At 46.3% G+C, this 17,190-nt stretch overlaps 1 protein-coding gene across 1 annotated transcript in view; it reads left to right on the top strand.

The window, feature by feature from the left end:
* ABCA13 (ATP binding cassette subfamily A member 13) overlaps nt 1-17,190 on the top strand; it is a 326,881-nt gene that overhangs the window by 284,383 nt on the left and 25,308 nt on the right. Inside the window, exons 59-61 of the mRNA XM_039235661.1 lie at nt 7,674-7,824; nt 10,899-11,033; nt 13,555-13,658. Of these exons, the coding sequence (XP_039091592.1) occupies nt 7,674-7,824; nt 10,899-11,033; nt 13,555-13,658 (390 nt within the window). The remainder of the gene's footprint in view (nt 1-7,673; nt 7,825-10,898; nt 11,034-13,554; nt 13,659-17,190) is intronic.

The raw sequence follows: 17,190 nt of genomic DNA, 5'->3' as shown, positions 1-17,190 counted from the left end.
CAAACATGTATTATTGTCCCGCCCATGTGATTATAGCCATCCTAGTAAGTATGACAAGGTACTTCAATGTGGTTGTGATTTGCATTTCTCTAATGGCTGATGCCACTGACCATATTTCTTTTTTTTTTTTTTTCTTTTTTTTTTTAATTCAAATTCAAGTTAGGTAACGTACAGTGTAGTCTTAGTTTCAGGAGCAGAACCCAGTGATTCATGTCTTACATATGACACCCCATGCTCGTCCCTGCTTGTTGGGATGACCATGCTTTTTCTATGCTTATTGGCTATTGATGCATCTTTGGAGAAATCTATATTCAGATACGTTGCCTATTTAAAAAGTTGGATTAGTTACATTTTTATTACTGACTTGTAAGTATTATTTATATATTCCAGAATAACTACATTATTAGATACATGATTAAAAAAATTCTTCCATTTGCATAGGCTGCCTTTTTCTATTTTTTGATGTCTTTTAAAAACACAAACATTTTAAATTTTGATGATATCTGAGCTGTCTGTCTTTTTTTGGTAATTTTTTCAGCTTTGTCGAGGAATAATTGACAAAATTTTAAGCTATTTAAAGTGTACCTGGTGATGATTGTATAAACATATTCATTGTAAAAGGATTCCTCCCATCTAGTTAATTAACACATCCACCACCTTGCGTATTTTTAAATTTCTTTTTAAAAATTTTCCCCTTTTCCCAGTTTTGTTGAGACGTAATTGGCATAGTGTATGTGTTTAAGGTGTATAGTATTCCAATTTAATTTGCATCTGTTGTGAAATGACCGCGGTAGTTTTAGTTAGTATCGAACATCTCATACGAAACAGAAAAAGAAAAATGATTTTCTTCTTGTGATGAGAAGTCTTAGCTCTGCTCTCCTTACAACAAGCCTACGCACCACATGACAGTGCTAGCCGCGGGCGCCATGTTGTGCCTTGCATCCCTGGCCCTGGTGTGTTTTACACAGGGACAATTGTGATTTTCCTCTGATTTCCCTGCTCCCACCCTGCCTCTGGCATCCACTAAATCTCTTTCTACGTGAGCTTGTTTATTTTTGCTTTTTCTTTAAGATTCTACATATAAGTGACATTATAATGTCATGTAGTATTTGTCTTTTCATTGTGTGTGTATATCTATATATACACACACCTATATATACACACACAAATACATTTATAAAACCTCACAACTTCTTTATGCATGCATCTGTTGATGGGCACCTAGGCTGTTCCCATGCTTCATTAATGTCCCAGAGAACGTGGGAGGACAGATACCTCTTTGACATAGTGTGTTTGTTTCCTTCGCATACATTTGTGGAAGGGGAATGGCTGGAACACAAGGAAGGTTCTAGTTTTAATTTCTGAGGAACCTCCACACTGGTTTCCTCAGTGGCTGCACCAGTTCGCATTCCCGCCAACAGTGCAGGGGCCCCCTTTTCTCACATTGTGGCCAATGCTGGTCTCTTGTCTTTTTTGATGACATCCATTCTGACAGGTGTGAGGTGACGCCTCACTGTGGTTTTGACTTGCCTTTCCCTGATGATGAGTGATGTTGAGCCTCTTTCTGTGTGTCTCTTGGACCATCCGGTTTTTTTCTTTTGAAAAAAGTGTGTTCAGCTTCTCTGTCAATTTTTAATTGAATATTTTTTCCTACTGAGTTTTGTGGGTTCTTTATATATTTTGGATATTAATCCCCTTATCAGGTACATGATTTATAGACAGTCTCTCCTGTTCCTTAGGTTGTCCTTTCAGTTTGTTAATGGCTTCTTTTGTTGTCCAGAAGCTTGTTAATTTCCCACTGCTTTATTTTTGCTTTTGTTGCCTTTGCTTTTGGTGTCAAAAGACATTGCTTTTGTCTTCCCAAGGAATCAATGCCTTTATTATTATAAAAGTCACTGTGTATTTCTAGTGTCGGATTCTATATCCTTACAGTCTATTGTGTCTGTTCTGAGCATAGTCACTCCACATGGTATTTTGGAAATTGTGTACATGGTATACCTTTTCTTTTTTTATTGTCCTAAAACAAACATAATATAAACTTTTTCGTCTTACTATGTTTAAGGGTATAGTTCAGTATTAAGTACAGGACCCTCAGAGATATTGTGGGTGGGTTCTAGACCACTATAATATGAATGTCATAATAAAGCAAGTCAAGTGAATTTTGGGGTCCCAGTGTGTGTAAGAGCTACATTTAAAGGGCACCTGGGGGGCTCAGTCATTTAAGCATCCAACTTTGGCCCAGGACATGACCTCGTGGTTTATGAGTTCAAGCCTCACATGAGGCTCTCTGCTATCAACACACAGCCTGCTTTGGATCATCTGTTCCCCTCTCTCTCTGCCTCCTCGACTCTCTCTCTCAAAAATAAATAAACATTAAAAAAGTTACATTTACATTACACTATAGTCTGTGAAGTGTACAATAGCATTATGCCTAAAAAGTATATTTTTAATTAAAAGCACTTTATTGCTAAAAAATGCTAGCCATCATCTGAGCTTTCAGCAAGTCATAATCAGTGATCACAGATCACCAAAACACTTTTTTTAGAGAGAGAGAGAAAGCACACAAAGGGCAAGGGGCAGAGAGAGGGAGAGAGAATCCCAAGCAGGCTCCCCACTAAGTGCAGAGTCTGACAGAAGGCTCAATCACATGACCCTGGGATCATGACCTGAGCCAAAATTAAGACAAAATTAAGACCAACCAAGCCACCCAGGCACCCCAGCCATAACAATTATAATAATAATGCAAAAGTTTGACATATCATGAGAATTAACCAAAACATGGTACAGAGACACAGATGATCAGATACTTTGAATACTGAAATGCAAAGAGAAAACAAGAATGAAAAGATGGAATGGACTCTTGGGGATTGTGACAGTGATGACACATGGCACGTGTGCCCAATGTATCCCCAGAAAGTGTACAAAAGAGAAAAGGACAGAAGAAATAGTTGAATAATGACTTCATTGTTTTTCACAATGTATGACAAATCCCAAGTGCAGATTCCGTTAAGTCCACAAACTACCAAAGAAGACAAATACTGAAATATCAACATGTGATATTCAAGCTATAGACAATCAAAGACAAATTCTGGAAGGAAGCTGGCGTTGGGTCAGATGCCATGCCTACAGAGCCACGGGGACAAGACATTGGACTTCCCAGAAGCCATGGAAAATAGAAGGCAGGGAATGGGATGTTTAAAGTGTTCAGAGAAAAATTATCACCCTTAGAATTCTGAACCAGTGAGATTATCTTTCAAAGATGAAGGAGAAATCAACACAGAAGGAATTTGTTGCCAGCAGGATCGTCTTGCAAGAAATGTTGAAAGAAGAGGGGCGCCTGGGGGCCTCAGTCGGTTAAGCGTCTGACTTTGTCTCAGGTCATGATTTCACCGTTCCCAGGTTGGAGCCTCACATCAGGCTCTGTGCTGACAGCTCAGAGCCTCAAACTTGTTTTAGATTCTGGGTCTCTCTCTCTCTCTCACACTCTCTCTCAAACATAAACATTAAAAAAATTAAAAAAGAAATGTTGAAAGAAGGAAAATGATATAGGTTGGAAAGCCAGATTTACATAAAGAAAGGACGAACATTAGAGCAGGAGTAATCGAAGATAGAATCTCTTTCATATTTATTGTTGTTCATTGATCTTACAGATAGTTTGTTTATAATAATAATAGCAACATTGTATCTAGTGACTGTGGCCTATGGCTAAATGACATGAATGGTGGAAATTCTATATGGGAAGGGAAGGAGGAATTGGGAATACTCTGTCCAAGGTACTTCCAGTTGGGGTGCCCCAGTGGCTCAGTGGGTTGAGTGTTTGACTCTTGATTTCGGCTCAGGTCATGATCCCAGGGGTGTGGGATCAAACCCCAGGATGGGATCTGTGCTGAGCGTGGAACCTGCTTAAGATTCTCTCTCTTTGTCCCTCTGCCTCTCTCCCCTCCACTCCTCTCTCTCTTTCAAAAAAAAAAAAAATATATAGGTACTTCCAGTTAATTTTTATTTGCAAATAGACTTGGAGCAGTTATAAATCTATACTGTGAACCACAGAACAACCAATGTAAATTTTAAAAAATATATATATTCTAGGAGAGGAGAGAAAATGAAATCATAGAAAATGTTCAACTAAAAACGGACAATGAAGAAAAAGAAAGAGTGAGAAACAAGGACAACAAATAGAAAATTGTTAGTATAATCCAGTGTATCAAATATCACTTTAAATATAATGATGTAAATGTAACTGGTGGAAACTCACCAATTGATAGAAACTACTGAGAAGAGATAAGACCCAACTATATGTTTTCTAAAAGAATCCCACTTTAAATGTAAAGACACAGATAGCTTAAAGGCAACGGGGAAAAGAAAGATACATCATACTGACATTAATGAGACGAAAGATGGAATGTTCCCGTGAATTTCAGACAGAGCAAAAAGAAGTTGTTAGGAATAAAGGAGGATATTACATAATGATAAAGGAGTCAGTTCTCCAGAAGAATTTACCAGCCCCTGATGTGTGTAAACCCCACCACAGCATGTCAGAATCTGTGAGGACAAGACAGTGGATCTAGAGAAGAAGTGGGGGACATCAGCATCCCCCTTTCAGTAACTGCCAATCCTTCAGGTGGAAAATGAGTCAGAATAGAGTTGAACTAAACGGCACATTAATCAATGGGATTCGAATGACATCTATAGAACATTTTGTCCAACAGCAGAAGTGTGCACAGTCTTTTTAAGCTCATGTGGAAGATTCATCAAGATCGACCGCGTTTGGGACCATGAAATACTCCTTAAAAATGTTAAAGTAGAGGTCATGCAAATTATGTTCTCAGATGACATTAGCATTAAGCTAGAAATAACAGAAATTAGGCAACTGGAAAATTCCCACATATACAGGGATTAAACAACGCACTTCTAATTAATGCATGACTCAAAAAGTAAGCTGGGCTCTATCAAAATAAGAACAAAATCTGCTCGGTGAAGGATGCTTCCAAGGGAGTGAAAACACAAATCCCAGACGGGCAGAGAATATTTGCAAAGCACGTATCTGATAAAAGACTTTTATCCAAAAGATGCAAAGAACCCGACGCTAAGAAAATAACCAAAAACAATTAGAATATGGTCAAAAAGTCTGAATGGATACCTCGCTAAAGATACAGATGGCCCATGACGTATCACATGTCATTGGGGAATTGCACATTTAAACAATGTATACACATCTGTTAGAAAGCCAGAAATCCCAGATGCTCTCAGTGCCAAAAGCTTGGGAGGATGTGCAGCTATTTTGAAAATACTCATTGTATAGCCAGTACCGAGGACGATTTGTGAGCTTCTCGAAAAGCTAAAACATAGTCTTACAATATCCTGAAGGAGTCCTCCTCCTAGGTATTTATTGAGATGATTTGAGAACTTATGTGTGCACACACACACACATACACACACAAACCCTGTTGGCTAATGCTTGCAGTACTGCTATTAATAGTTGTCAAAATTAGGAAGCAACAGAGATACGCTTCAGTAAGTGAATGAATAAATAGACTGGGGTGCATCTAAGCAATGGAATAGTATTCATCAGTAAGACACGAGCTCTCCAGCCCCAAGAGGCCACGGAGGAGCCTTGAGTGCGTGTCCCTGAGGGAACGAAGCTCGCCTGAAAAGGCTGTGTGCCGCGTGATTCCAGCGAGCGGATGTTCTGGAAAAGGCAAAAATACGGAGTCAACAGAACCATTGCCAGGGAGGAGGGAGGAGGTGATGAAAGGCAGACGCAGAGCGTCTGTAAGGCAGTGACAGATTCGTGTGATAACTGTTGATGTGTGATGTTCTGGATTTGACACAACACGCACACAGACCCGCACAACCCCAGAAGTGAGCCCTCTGACAGGCGTGCACTTAAGTGAGTAAGCGTGTCTCCACATTGGTTCGTCATTTGAAACCAAATTGTCACAGCGATGGTGGGTGGCTGTTAGTGATGGGGGAGGTTCTGGGTGAGAGGCAAGGGAGCGTCCGGGAACTTCGTGTACTTTCTGCTCAACTTTCTGTACATCTGAAGCTGCTCTAAAAGTTGGAACTCTAGAGGCGCCCAGGGGGCTCAGTCAGTTGGGCGTCTGACTTCACCTCAGGTCGTGATCTCACAGTTCATAAGTTTGAGCCCTGCATTGGGCTCTGTGCTGACAGCTCGGAGCCTGGAGCCTGCTTTGGATTCTGTGTCTCCCTCTCTCTCTGACCCTACCTGGCTCATTCTCTGTCTCTCTCTAAAAAAAAATAAACATTAAACAAATAAAAGTTGGAAGTCTATTAATGAGAACGAAAATTACCTCCCTCTTCCTTTTTTTTTAATCTTCTTTTTTCTCCTCTTTATTTTATGGATGGTTCTTCTATCTTTCTTCTAATGGTCACAGAATGAAAAAAAATGGTAGACTTAGAAGTGTAAGGCAGAGTTATTTAGTTAACTCCGGGCCCGCAGTAACACACAGACTTCTGTTTTGGCAGCTGTAAAAGGGCAGTGGTAATTTTTTTTTTTTTTTAACAACTGCTGTGTGCATTTCCACCAATAAAAGGAAACAGAATGAAGTATAGATTCGTGCTGTAACATGGATGAAACTCAAAGACATGCCAAGGGAACAAATCCATGTGCAAAAGTCATATATTGCATTGTTCAATTTATATAAACCACCCACAGTAGGCATATCCTTAAGATTGAGAAGCAGAATCGTGGACGCCGGGGCTGGGGGGACAGCAAAATGAGGAGTGACCACTTTGAGGGCATGGGGTTTCCTCTGGGACCCTGAGTTTTCATTATGATCAATGAGAGATTGTATATGCTATGGTAGAAATTTACTTTTTAAAAATCTGAATCTGAGTGATAGTTTAGCCATTGATTCATTAGAAATTCTTTTTTTAAATTTTTAAATGTTTATTTTTTAAAAATTTTTTATGTTTGTTTATTTTTGAGAGACAGAGAGAGACAGAGCATGAGTCGGGGAGGGACAGAGAGAGAGAGAAAGGCACAGAATCTGAAGCAGGCTCCAGGCTCTGAGCTGTCAGCACAGAGCCCAGTGCAGGGCTCAAACCCACGAACTGTAAGATCATGACCTGAGCCAAAGTTGGATGCTTAACCAACTGAGCCACCCAGGCACCCCTAAATGTTTATTTTTGAGAGAGAGACAGAGAGAGAGAGAGAGAATGAGCACCAACAGGGGAGAGGCAGAGAGAAAGAGGGAGACATAGAATCCAAATCAGGCTCCAGGCTCTGAGCTATCAGCACAGAGCCTGACACGGGGCTCGAACTCACAGACCGCAAGATCATGACCTGAGCTGAAGTCAGATGGTTAACTGAGTGAGCCATCCAGGTACCCCTGATTCATTAAGAATTCTCATGAATTGTTTTTCTAGGGAAGTAATCGTTATGATAGCCATTTACTGGGCATGCCTTATGCCACCTGCAAAGCTCTGTGCTTTCTGTATTTCTATTTTAACATAAAAAAGCAATCGTGGACTTAGAACCAAGCCTGGACATGTGGGTTGCTACTCATTCATTGAACCCATTTATGCTAAATTAATTACCGCATTATACAAACTGCAGCGAACTTCTCTTTGATGGAGCCACGTTGCAGAACTGGGTGATGTGTGTCTGGAGAACCGAATTTTCTGGACTGTGCTGCCATTTCTCTCTGCAGAGACACTGTGGATCTGTCTTTGGCGGGGGCGGCAGGAGTTCGCATCGGCTACTGTCCGCAGCAGGATGCCCTGGATGAGCTCCTGACCGGCTGGGAACACCTCTGTTACTACTGCACCCTCCGTGGGATTCCCGAGTCCTGCATCCCTCAGGTAAGTCTCCCTGAGGTTTTCCGGAAAAGCATCCCATTGAGGAATGCTTGGCTTACACCTCTGGTCCCCACACAGCTCTCTGACCCCTTGAGAAGGAAACCACCGTATCCGATAGATAAATGATAAACGTACCTGAAAGATGTTTCCAATCTGATTACATGGAAGGAAACACAGCCAAGATGTTTGTGTTGTTTTCAATTATGTATTTAAAATAGATCTGAGTAGGGAAGTCAGTTGGGGTTAAAGGGGACATTATTTGCAACTTTGTCTCATCTCCAAGTGCCTTTCATGTTTGCTGGACTGTTGATTTCATTCAGGAACAGACCTCATAGACCTGTCACCTGGGCTTGCAGAGAAGGGCGTGGATTGTATGGAAATGGGGGGGGGGCGTCAGGAAGAGGTGGCGGCCTGGCACCTCCCCGCCTGACTGCTTCCCAGGTGGGCTCTGGAGGATGGAAACATGCCAGAAACTGCAGATCGGCCCCTCCTCCATCTCTGCGGGGGGGCGGAGGGGGGCGCAGCCCTGCGAACACAGGAGGCAGCTGTCATTCTGTCTGTTACGTGCCATGGTCAGCCGAGCCAAGCTGACAGCCTTGACCGACAGCTCAGAGGCCGTGCTGGGCGGAAGCTGCTGGAATGGCAGGTGCTTGCAGCACAGTTTTACCTTTCCTGCCCCTTGCAGGGATTCTGGAATGCTCCTTGCATTCCTGGATTCTGAACAAGGAGCAGAAGTAAGTGGCTTATGCGGGGCATTTGGGATGTGATCCTGCAGAAGAGGAAGCGCCCCCGAATTCACAGAGACAAATCTAAGAGCCTCCCCTTCACCGGTCCATGAAGATTCATTCCAAGCGCTGTTGTGTCATCTTCTCAGCCTTTATCTCTTACTGATGCTCTGTTAAGTTAGGAGCAAGTGCAGCGGAAGCCTGGTCCCTTCACCCACTGCCCAGCTTCATTAACCAAAGACAATCGGCCGCCCCTGGAGGCCTGCGCATCTGTAAGCAGCTATTGAGATGCGAGACTAATCAGAGCTCAGTCTTAAAAAGGCGTTTGTTTCTGTCTGCTGCCCCTGGTTAGTTTTTGATTAAAGAGGCAGATGCTTGGCGAATGCTGCCAGCTGGCCCAGGGGGTAAATGCACACTTGGAGACGTTCTTGTTCATATCTTGAGGCTCGTGAGGCTCGGTGCTTCCCATCATCCGGGGCAATTGCCTCCTGAGTGTTGGCCATCTCCGGGCTCATCATTCTGAGCTCCCTCCACAGAGAGGAGTTATTGTAATGGTGGCTGATTAGGAACTGGCTTCATTTTCTTCACGAAACCCCTGGTGTTTTACAGAGAGGATCGCTGCTTGCCCAGAGCTTTCTAAGAATTCAGCATGCCTGTTCCCAGAGGACATGGTTCCCTTTATAGCAAACTCCCCTCGCGTATAAACTTCAGAAATGCGGGAAATCTAGAGCAAGTGTCTCCTTTCCAACGTGCTTATCACTTGGTGACCAGAGGGATTATTGTTTTTTTATTTTTTAATGTTTGCTTATTTTTGAAAGAGAGATAGAGCCGTGGAGGAGCAGAGAGAGAGGTAGACACAGAATGTGAAGCAGGCTCCAGGCTCCATGCTGTCAGCACAGATCCTGACGCAGCACTTGAACTCACAAACCTTGAGATCATGACCTGAGCTGTAGTTGGACGCTTAACTGACTGAGCCATTCAGTTGCCTCTGTGTCAATATTTTTAGACATTCTCAATATTTCTTAATAATATTGTCGTCATTATTATCATCCCGAGTTTTATGCATTTATTCAAAAAATACATAGAGTAGTTCATATCTTTTATTTAACTATATATTTTATTTAGTCATTTTATTTTTAATTGTATTTAGTTCATCCTACATTTTATCAGATGTTTAGGACACAGAGTTTTCCCCACCTCTTCTAAATTTGAATGAAGTTAGGATCTTGGCCACGTTGATTATATGATGATACATAAACAAGCAGGCAAAACAGAGCTACTGCGTTCATGCCTCTGTGGTCACAGAGTTCAGTGTAACACATTTGTCAAATTAAAAAATATATATAAGTTTATTTATTTATTTTGAGAGAGACAGAGAGACAGTGTGAGTGGGGGGAGGAGCAGAGAGAGAAAGAGAGAGGGAGAGAATGAGAGAGAATCCCAAGCAAGCTCCTCGCTCAGTGCGCAGCCAGGTGCAGGGCTCGAACGCATGGCCGTGAGATCGTGACCTGAGCCGGAATCAGGAGTCCGACGCTTCACCCACGGAGCCTCCCAGGCGCCTCCACATTTGTCAGATTTTAAAACTGTGCAGAGAGCTAGAAGCCTAATAGATGGTCAGTCCCAGCCCTGAGCAAGCAGCCGGCTCCGTGGATGGAACCGAACTCGCAAAATGTAGCGCACCCGAATTCTGGCGGGCTATACGCAGGTTCCCCTGCGAGGGCCAGGGCCATGAGTGGGTGCAGCAGGTGCAGGTGGGGCGGGGAGGGGAAGAAGAGGGGCGGCGAGCCTGCTGTGTGCTCCGGCGGGAGCCTCCTTCCCGTGGGGGTGGCTGTGGGGTGGCGCACAGTCGCCGTCTTCTGGCTTCATGCAGCGCTTCCCAGTAGTGGCCGCTGAGACGCGTGGCCTCTTCTCCGCCCAGCTCCTGGGGGGCTGGCTGTGCTGCAGCCCCGAGGTGGAAAGGGGACATTTCTTGCCCCTGTGACTGTTGAAAACTCCCTTCTCAATTCTCTGCTCCCTCCAAGTCCTGTCTTGCCCACCCCCATCTCGGGTTTGTTCCCCCATTTCCTCCTCCGTCCAGGTTTCCGCTCGCCTGTGCGTGGCTGGGCCTCGGGGCCCTGGCTCCACTGTGCTTCCCGCCCCCTCTGCCCCCCTGCGCCCCAGCCCCGCGTGCTCTGGCCAACACTGTCCCCCGGGCCCCCAGCAGAGTCCCCACCCCTACCGGCTCCTTCTTTTCCTGCCTGGGTGGTGGAGGGAGGTGTGTGGAGGTGGGCAGGGGAGGCGGGAGGCGGGGAGGGCACTCAGGGCTGAGAGCCTGGGTCCGGGAGGCGATCGCGGACCCCGCCCCGCTTGCAGGTTGCCGGGGACCTCGTGAGGCGGTTACATCTGGAAACCCACGTGGACAAACTGGTGGGCTCCTACAGTGGGGGGACCAAGCGGAAGCTGTCTACGGCCTTGGCCTCGCTGGGCAGACCTGACCTGCTCTTACTGGTGAGTAGGAGAGCCCAGCCTTCCCGGGGATCTCCAGATAGGGCGCTTGGAGCATCTCAGAGCCCCTCCGGGGAAGAAATTCAAATCAGCAGTGCTGGTTATCTGCACTAACAAAGCCTTTTGCCCTAAGGCAACATTTCCCAAACAGAATCTAAAAGCATTGGAATTTTACAGAAAAATTTTTAAAAAAGTCTTTTGATAGAGTCCCTGTTACTGATCTAATTGAAGATTCGGTAAATATTTATCATTAAAAGCAATATTTTATTAAAAAAACTTTTTTTAACATTTATTTGTTTTTGAGAGACAGAGCATGAGCAGGGGAGGAGCAGAGAGAGAGGGAGAGACAGAATCTGAAACAGGCCCCAGGCTCTGAGCTGTCAGCACAGAGCCCGAAGCAGGACTCCAACCCACCAACCGTGAGATCAGGATCTGAGCCAAAGTCAGACTCTCAACCAACTGAGCCACCCAGGCGCCCTAAGCGCAGTATTTTAGAGTAATATCAGGATTCACGTCTAATCCGAAAACCAATATATGTTTGCCGTGTAGTGTGTTGCTTCTGAGCGTATGTGATTGTTTCTGCAGGTATGTGATTGTCACAGTTGCAGTGACGTGAGTCCATGGCAAATCCTGATGAGGGGTGTCGGGTGCAGGATGGCTGTGGCCAGGAGAGCAGGTCACTCAGCAAGACAGTGGAGCCTATACGCAGTGGCGTTGAGACAAAGCTGTCCATAATCTGGGAACTGGATTAATCCAGTGTGGCTACATGAAAGTGTGAATTTGTGGCAGGGAGATCCAAGAAATAGAGCCAGCTAAAAGTACTATCCTTCAAACAGTACCTGAAAGCCATTATTTGGGTGCCATAGATGGGGTACGAATCACTGATGTGTACCCCCTGGTTCCCACTTGGACAGAATCTGAGATGCATCAAGACGGGTGGGCAACAAATTCTTTTTTTCTTTCTGTTCTTGCTCATTAAGTGGAGGATTCAAGAGGCCTGCATTGGAAAAGTGGCCTTCGTGAGGTAATGGGGCATCTTCTGGAGTCTCAGCAGGCTTTTTTTTTTTTTTGCTTTGCTCTAAGTTTGGTTCTTTGCAAGGTCCCAAATCAAGGACCGTTGCAGAAGGTCCTATTCTGACACGTGGTAGTGTGTACGAGCTCTTGCCCGGGTCTGTGGGGTGTAGACTAGGTTTTCTGTACATGAAAAATTTACAAAGCTGTTACCTTCTGCAGAAGTTCCCCAGACTCTGCCTACCAGGCACGTGGCCGGGGTTGGGATGGGGACCCCTGTCACTGGCTCGCCACAGCCCCGCCTGCTTCTCACAGCCCTGTGCTCGGCTTCCCGGGCTGCCCTAGACTCTGGGCTAGCGCTCAGGCTGGGACCCGAGTTGGCTTCTGTGAGTCCCTGAACACACGCAGCGTGGAACGTAGAATGCATGCCACCTCCTCGTCTGCATGCGGTCCTGATGCTGTCCTGTCTGCATTCAGTCCAGACGTGTCCTGTGTGCGGTCCTGACGTGTCCTGTGTGCGGTCGTGACGTGTCCTGTCTGTGGTCCTGACGGATCCTGTCTGCGGTCCTGACGTGTCCTGTCTGCGGTCCTGACGCTGACCTGTCTGCGGTCCTGACGTGTCCCGTCTGCGGTCCTGACGTGTCCCGTGTGCGGTCCTGACGTGTCCCATGTGTGGTTCTGACGTGTCCCGTCTGTGGTCCTGACGTGTCCTGTCTGTGGTCCTGACGTGTCTTGTCTGTGGTCCTGATGCTGACATGTCTGTTGGACTCAGTGAAGCTGTCCATGAAGTAGCACACACGACATGCGTGGCCAACTCAAGCCTTGGTGACTGATGTCGGGGCGTATTCAGAGCCCCTGGGTAAAGACCCGCATTGAAGGGGCTTCGATGTTCTCTCCCTGGAGAGCAGACAAGTGGTTGCCACGTGTGACACTAGCGTGGGGTCAGGAAGATGCAGAACTACCCCTCGTCTTCCTTACCAGCTTCTGTCTCCTAGTGTCTGGAACTATTCTCGTACATCACCCGGTTTGCAGAAAACACAGGTGCCTGTTTCCTGTTTGGTGCCATTTTTTTTTTTTTTGGGTCCACTTCCCGTCTGTCTGTTTCTTTCTTTGGGGAAGTCGATGACCCAGAGCTCTTAAGAAAAATGCGTTTAGCTCTCCCTGACTTCAGAAAGCCTAGAAAGGCATCACGCGGCCCACAGCCATTTCTCTTGAGTAAGTGCTGTGGTGTTTATCGAAGGAGAAAGCCCCAGCCTCCAGGAAAGGCCACCCTAGGTGACGGGGCTAAGCTTGTAAAGCTTCTTCCTGCTCTTGCGCGTCTTTCCGAGGTGGGTGGCTGTGAGGTTCTGTGCAGGCGGACGATGCATCGAGGGGGCCGCCCTCACGACAAGGGAGGGGCTTGGCTGATGCACGGCTGCGCTGCGGCGTTCCTCCCGGCCGGGCCCGGCCCTGCGCGGCCTGTGTGTCCCCACGTGCACCCCCAGCACCCGTCACCGAGTGCTCTCTCCTTCAGGACGAGCCCAGCTCCGGGATGGATCCCTGCTCTAAGCGGTTCCTGTGGGATGCGGTAAAGCAGGAGGCCCGGCGAGGCTGTGCGGTGGTGCTGACCTCACACAGGTGAGCCGAGGTCCTCGTGGCCAATCCGGGAGCGTGGTGGGGGGGCCAGCAAGGGGGAGGCAGAGCAGCGGGGGGCCAGCAGCCGGGCTCTGGACAGCCCCAGGGCGATGGGGATGGAGCCGTGAGCCCCGCCGTGTGGGTTTGGACTCTGAAACAGACACGGAGCAGGTAACATAACCAAGGCCGACAGCCGACAGCTGCTGGGGCTGGACTGTGAGCCCAGACGACTGTCGCAGGCACGCCCTTGCCCGTCCGCCGCTCCTGCAGACAGAGGCCTCCCCTGGGCCTCCAGAGGCCAGGACTCAGTGCCTTTCCCCTCAAGACTTTTTACCCCAGCAGCACTATCGGTTGGAAGGAGAACTTCACAAGTTTCTGCATTGGGTCTACTGTTTTCTTCCTCACAGAATTAACATCTTGGTTGAATTTCAGAGTCCTTGGCCTTTTTTTTTACTTTAGGCCACACAAGACCTCAAGTCTTAGGTTTTAAAAAACCCGTCCGTGGACAGTGAGCAGTATGATTTATCTGAGATGTAACGGGGATCAGGCTTTACGGCTTTGACTGTGCACAAGTAACACACACACTGAGCTAAACGTCAGGTGCTGAAAAGGAGCCGAGATTCTGCCTTGCTCGCAAGCTGACAAAGTTGGCATGCCGGGCTCCTGGGTGTTTCCAGAAGACACGAGACTCCCGGGTCAGAGGTGAAAGGTTTTATTACTCACTGTCCACGAGGTCCCGCTGGTTCCCCCGCCCTGGCCACCCAGACAACGTCTGCACACAAGGGGTGGGAAGGAAGGACGCCACCTACATGGTGACCCTCCTCTTGATGGCAGCTGATGAGTGAACCATCATGAAGTGGGGGCGCGACACCTCGTCCTTCAAGGCTGCTCAGTGAAAACACAACTTTGAGAGGAGTCCTGTGTAAAGGGCAGCCAGGGCCTTGCAGTCTGGGAATTCCTAGCAAGACAGGAAGACAGGTGGATGGTGAGACCCCTGGCCCCGGAGGAGTGTCCCCCCCCCCCCCACTGCGAGTCCGTGCTGCAGTGGGCCATCCACCCCTTGTGGTCAGAGGTGAGATGTGAAGCTAACCCATCATTTGCAGCATGAGATCTGTGAGGAAGGCTCAGGAGACTTTCCCGAGGGCTCCAGCATCAGTATACGGGAAAATTCTCTTGAGAGCTGTGCATCCACACGCACAATCCTGCCACACGTACATCACAGACCCTGTTCCTATAGTAAGTGCTGGTGGCGGCCGTGAGGGTCTGAGTGAAGTCAGCCCGCATGGAAGGGATGACACATGCTGCTTCACGTGGGAGCAGATATTTCCTCACCCTCTTTGCTCTGTTTTTGGTTTCTTTTTTTTTTTTTTTTTTTGAATATGTTTTTTTTTTTTTTTTAATATTTTATTTTTTTTTCTAGGAGAGAGAGAGACAGCATGAGCAGGGGAGGGGCAGAGAGAAAAGGGGACAGATGGTTCAAAGTAGGCTCCGCACTGACAGCAGGGAGCCCAATGTGGGGCNCAGCACAGAGCCCGACGCGGGGCTCGAACCCACGAACCGCGAGATCATGACCCAAGCAAAAGTCGGACGCTTAACCGACTAAGCCACCCAGGTGCCCCTCTGTTTTTGGTTTCTTAATCTTCTCTCATTCCCTGAGGGTTTGTCTAGGATCCCTGAGTTTTCACTGCTGGACTAAATGCTGGCTTTTTTTTTTTTTTTTTTTTTTTTTTTGAGAGAGAGAGAGAGAGCACAAGATGAGGTGGGGCAGAGAGAAAAGGGGACAGATGGTTCAAAGTAGGCTCCGCACTGACAGCAGGGAGCCCAATGTGGGGCTCGAACTCAGAAACCGTGGGATCTTGACGAGAGCTGAAGTGGGACGCTCAACCAACTGAGCCACCCAGGCGCCCTGAAACATTGCCTGTTCTTAAAATAGGTTTTTTTTTCCCCCCTGAGGTGTAATTTACATACCCTATAATTTACCCACTTTAAATGTACCATTCAGTGATTTTTGTTTGTTTTTTGGTTTTGTTTGCTTTTTTTTTGTTTTTTTGTTTTGTTTTGTTTTGTTTTTTTAGAAAAATGGGAGTTCTGTGCACCTGTCACTCTAATCAGGTTTGGGTCATTTCCGACATCATCAACATGTGTGTTTTTAGATCATCCCCATGCAAAGTCCCAGAGCCTCTAGCTCACATGTGTCTTTTCTGGATATTTCATGTAAACAGGATAATAAAAACAGCAGTCTGTTGTATCTGGCTTCTTTCACTTACTGTGTGGCTTGACCTCAGTTGTCTAGTCCTTCCTTGTCAATAGCCCCTTGGATTGTTTCAGTATAAGGTGCTATGAACAGTCTTATAAATGTCATTCTATGGACATACGCTTTCATCTGTCTCGGATAGTGTCGCAGGGGCCAGATCACGGGGTCGTGTGTTAAGTTTGTGCTGAACACTTTAAGAAACTGCAGAACCCTGTTGTGTTTCAACGTGGCTTCATCATCTTATATTCCCAGGACCGGTAATGAAGTTCCTGGTTTCCACAGACTCTTGTCAACATTCTGTCTTTTTGATCATAGCCACCCGGGTGAAGTGTGATGTTCATTCACATTGTCCAGATGATCGTGTCACCTCTGTCTTCTCACCTATGTCGTTTCTTAGAAGAAGCCAGCCAGTGTCACTTCTGATGCCCACTGGTACATCCTGGGTCATTTCCGGGTTGCACCTCTCAGATTTTTCTCTCTGACTTTCACGGTTAAACGCTGATGTGTCCAGATGTACATCTCTCCGTTTATCCTTCCTTAGGTTTGTGGTGCTTCTTGAATGTGTAGGTTAATGTGTTTCACCTACTGTGGGGACATTTTGGTAGTTGTTTATTCAAAAATTTTTTTTTAATGTTTTATTTATTTCTAGGAGAGAGAGAGACAGCGTGAGCAGGGGAGGGTCAGAGAGAGAGGGAGTCACAGACTCTGAAACAGGCTCCAAGCTCTGAGCTGGCAGTCAGCACAGAGCCCGACGTGGGGCTCGAACCCACGAACCGCATGATCATGACCTAAGCGAAAGTCGGACGCTTAACCGACTAAGCCACCCAGGAGCCCCTGTTTATTCAAATATTTTTTTTCTGCCTCTTTCTATCTTTCCTTTCCTTTCTTTTTCCTACACTGGTACTTTCTGTGTATGTACGATGGTGTCCTACAGATCTGTGTTTTTCGCCCATTTCTTTTTAATATATTTTTCTCTTTTCACATTCAATAATCTTTACTGATCTATCTTCTTTTTTGTTTTGTTTTTTAAATTTATTATTATTTTTTTAATATACTTTATCGTCAAATTGGTTTTCACACAACACCCAGTGCTCCTCCCAACATGTGCCCTCCTCCATGCCCATTGCCCATTTTTCCCTTTCCCCCATCCCTCGTCAACCCTCAGTTTGTTCTCTGTATTTAAAAGTACTTATGGTTTGCCTCCCTCGCTCTCTGTAACTTTTTCCCCCTTCTCCTTCCCCATGGTTTTTTGTTAAGTTTCGCAAGATCCACATATGGGTG

This window comes from Hyaena hyaena, unplaced genomic scaffold (genome assembly GCF_003009895.1).
Source record: "Hyaena hyaena isolate Hyena2069 unplaced genomic scaffold, ASM300989v1 scaffold_101, whole genome shotgun sequence".
Lineage (NCBI taxonomy): Eukaryota > Metazoa > Chordata > Mammalia > Carnivora > Hyaenidae > Hyaena > Hyaena hyaena.
Note: the sequence above shows the minus strand (reverse complement) of the source record. Positions and strands in the feature narration are given on the sequence as shown.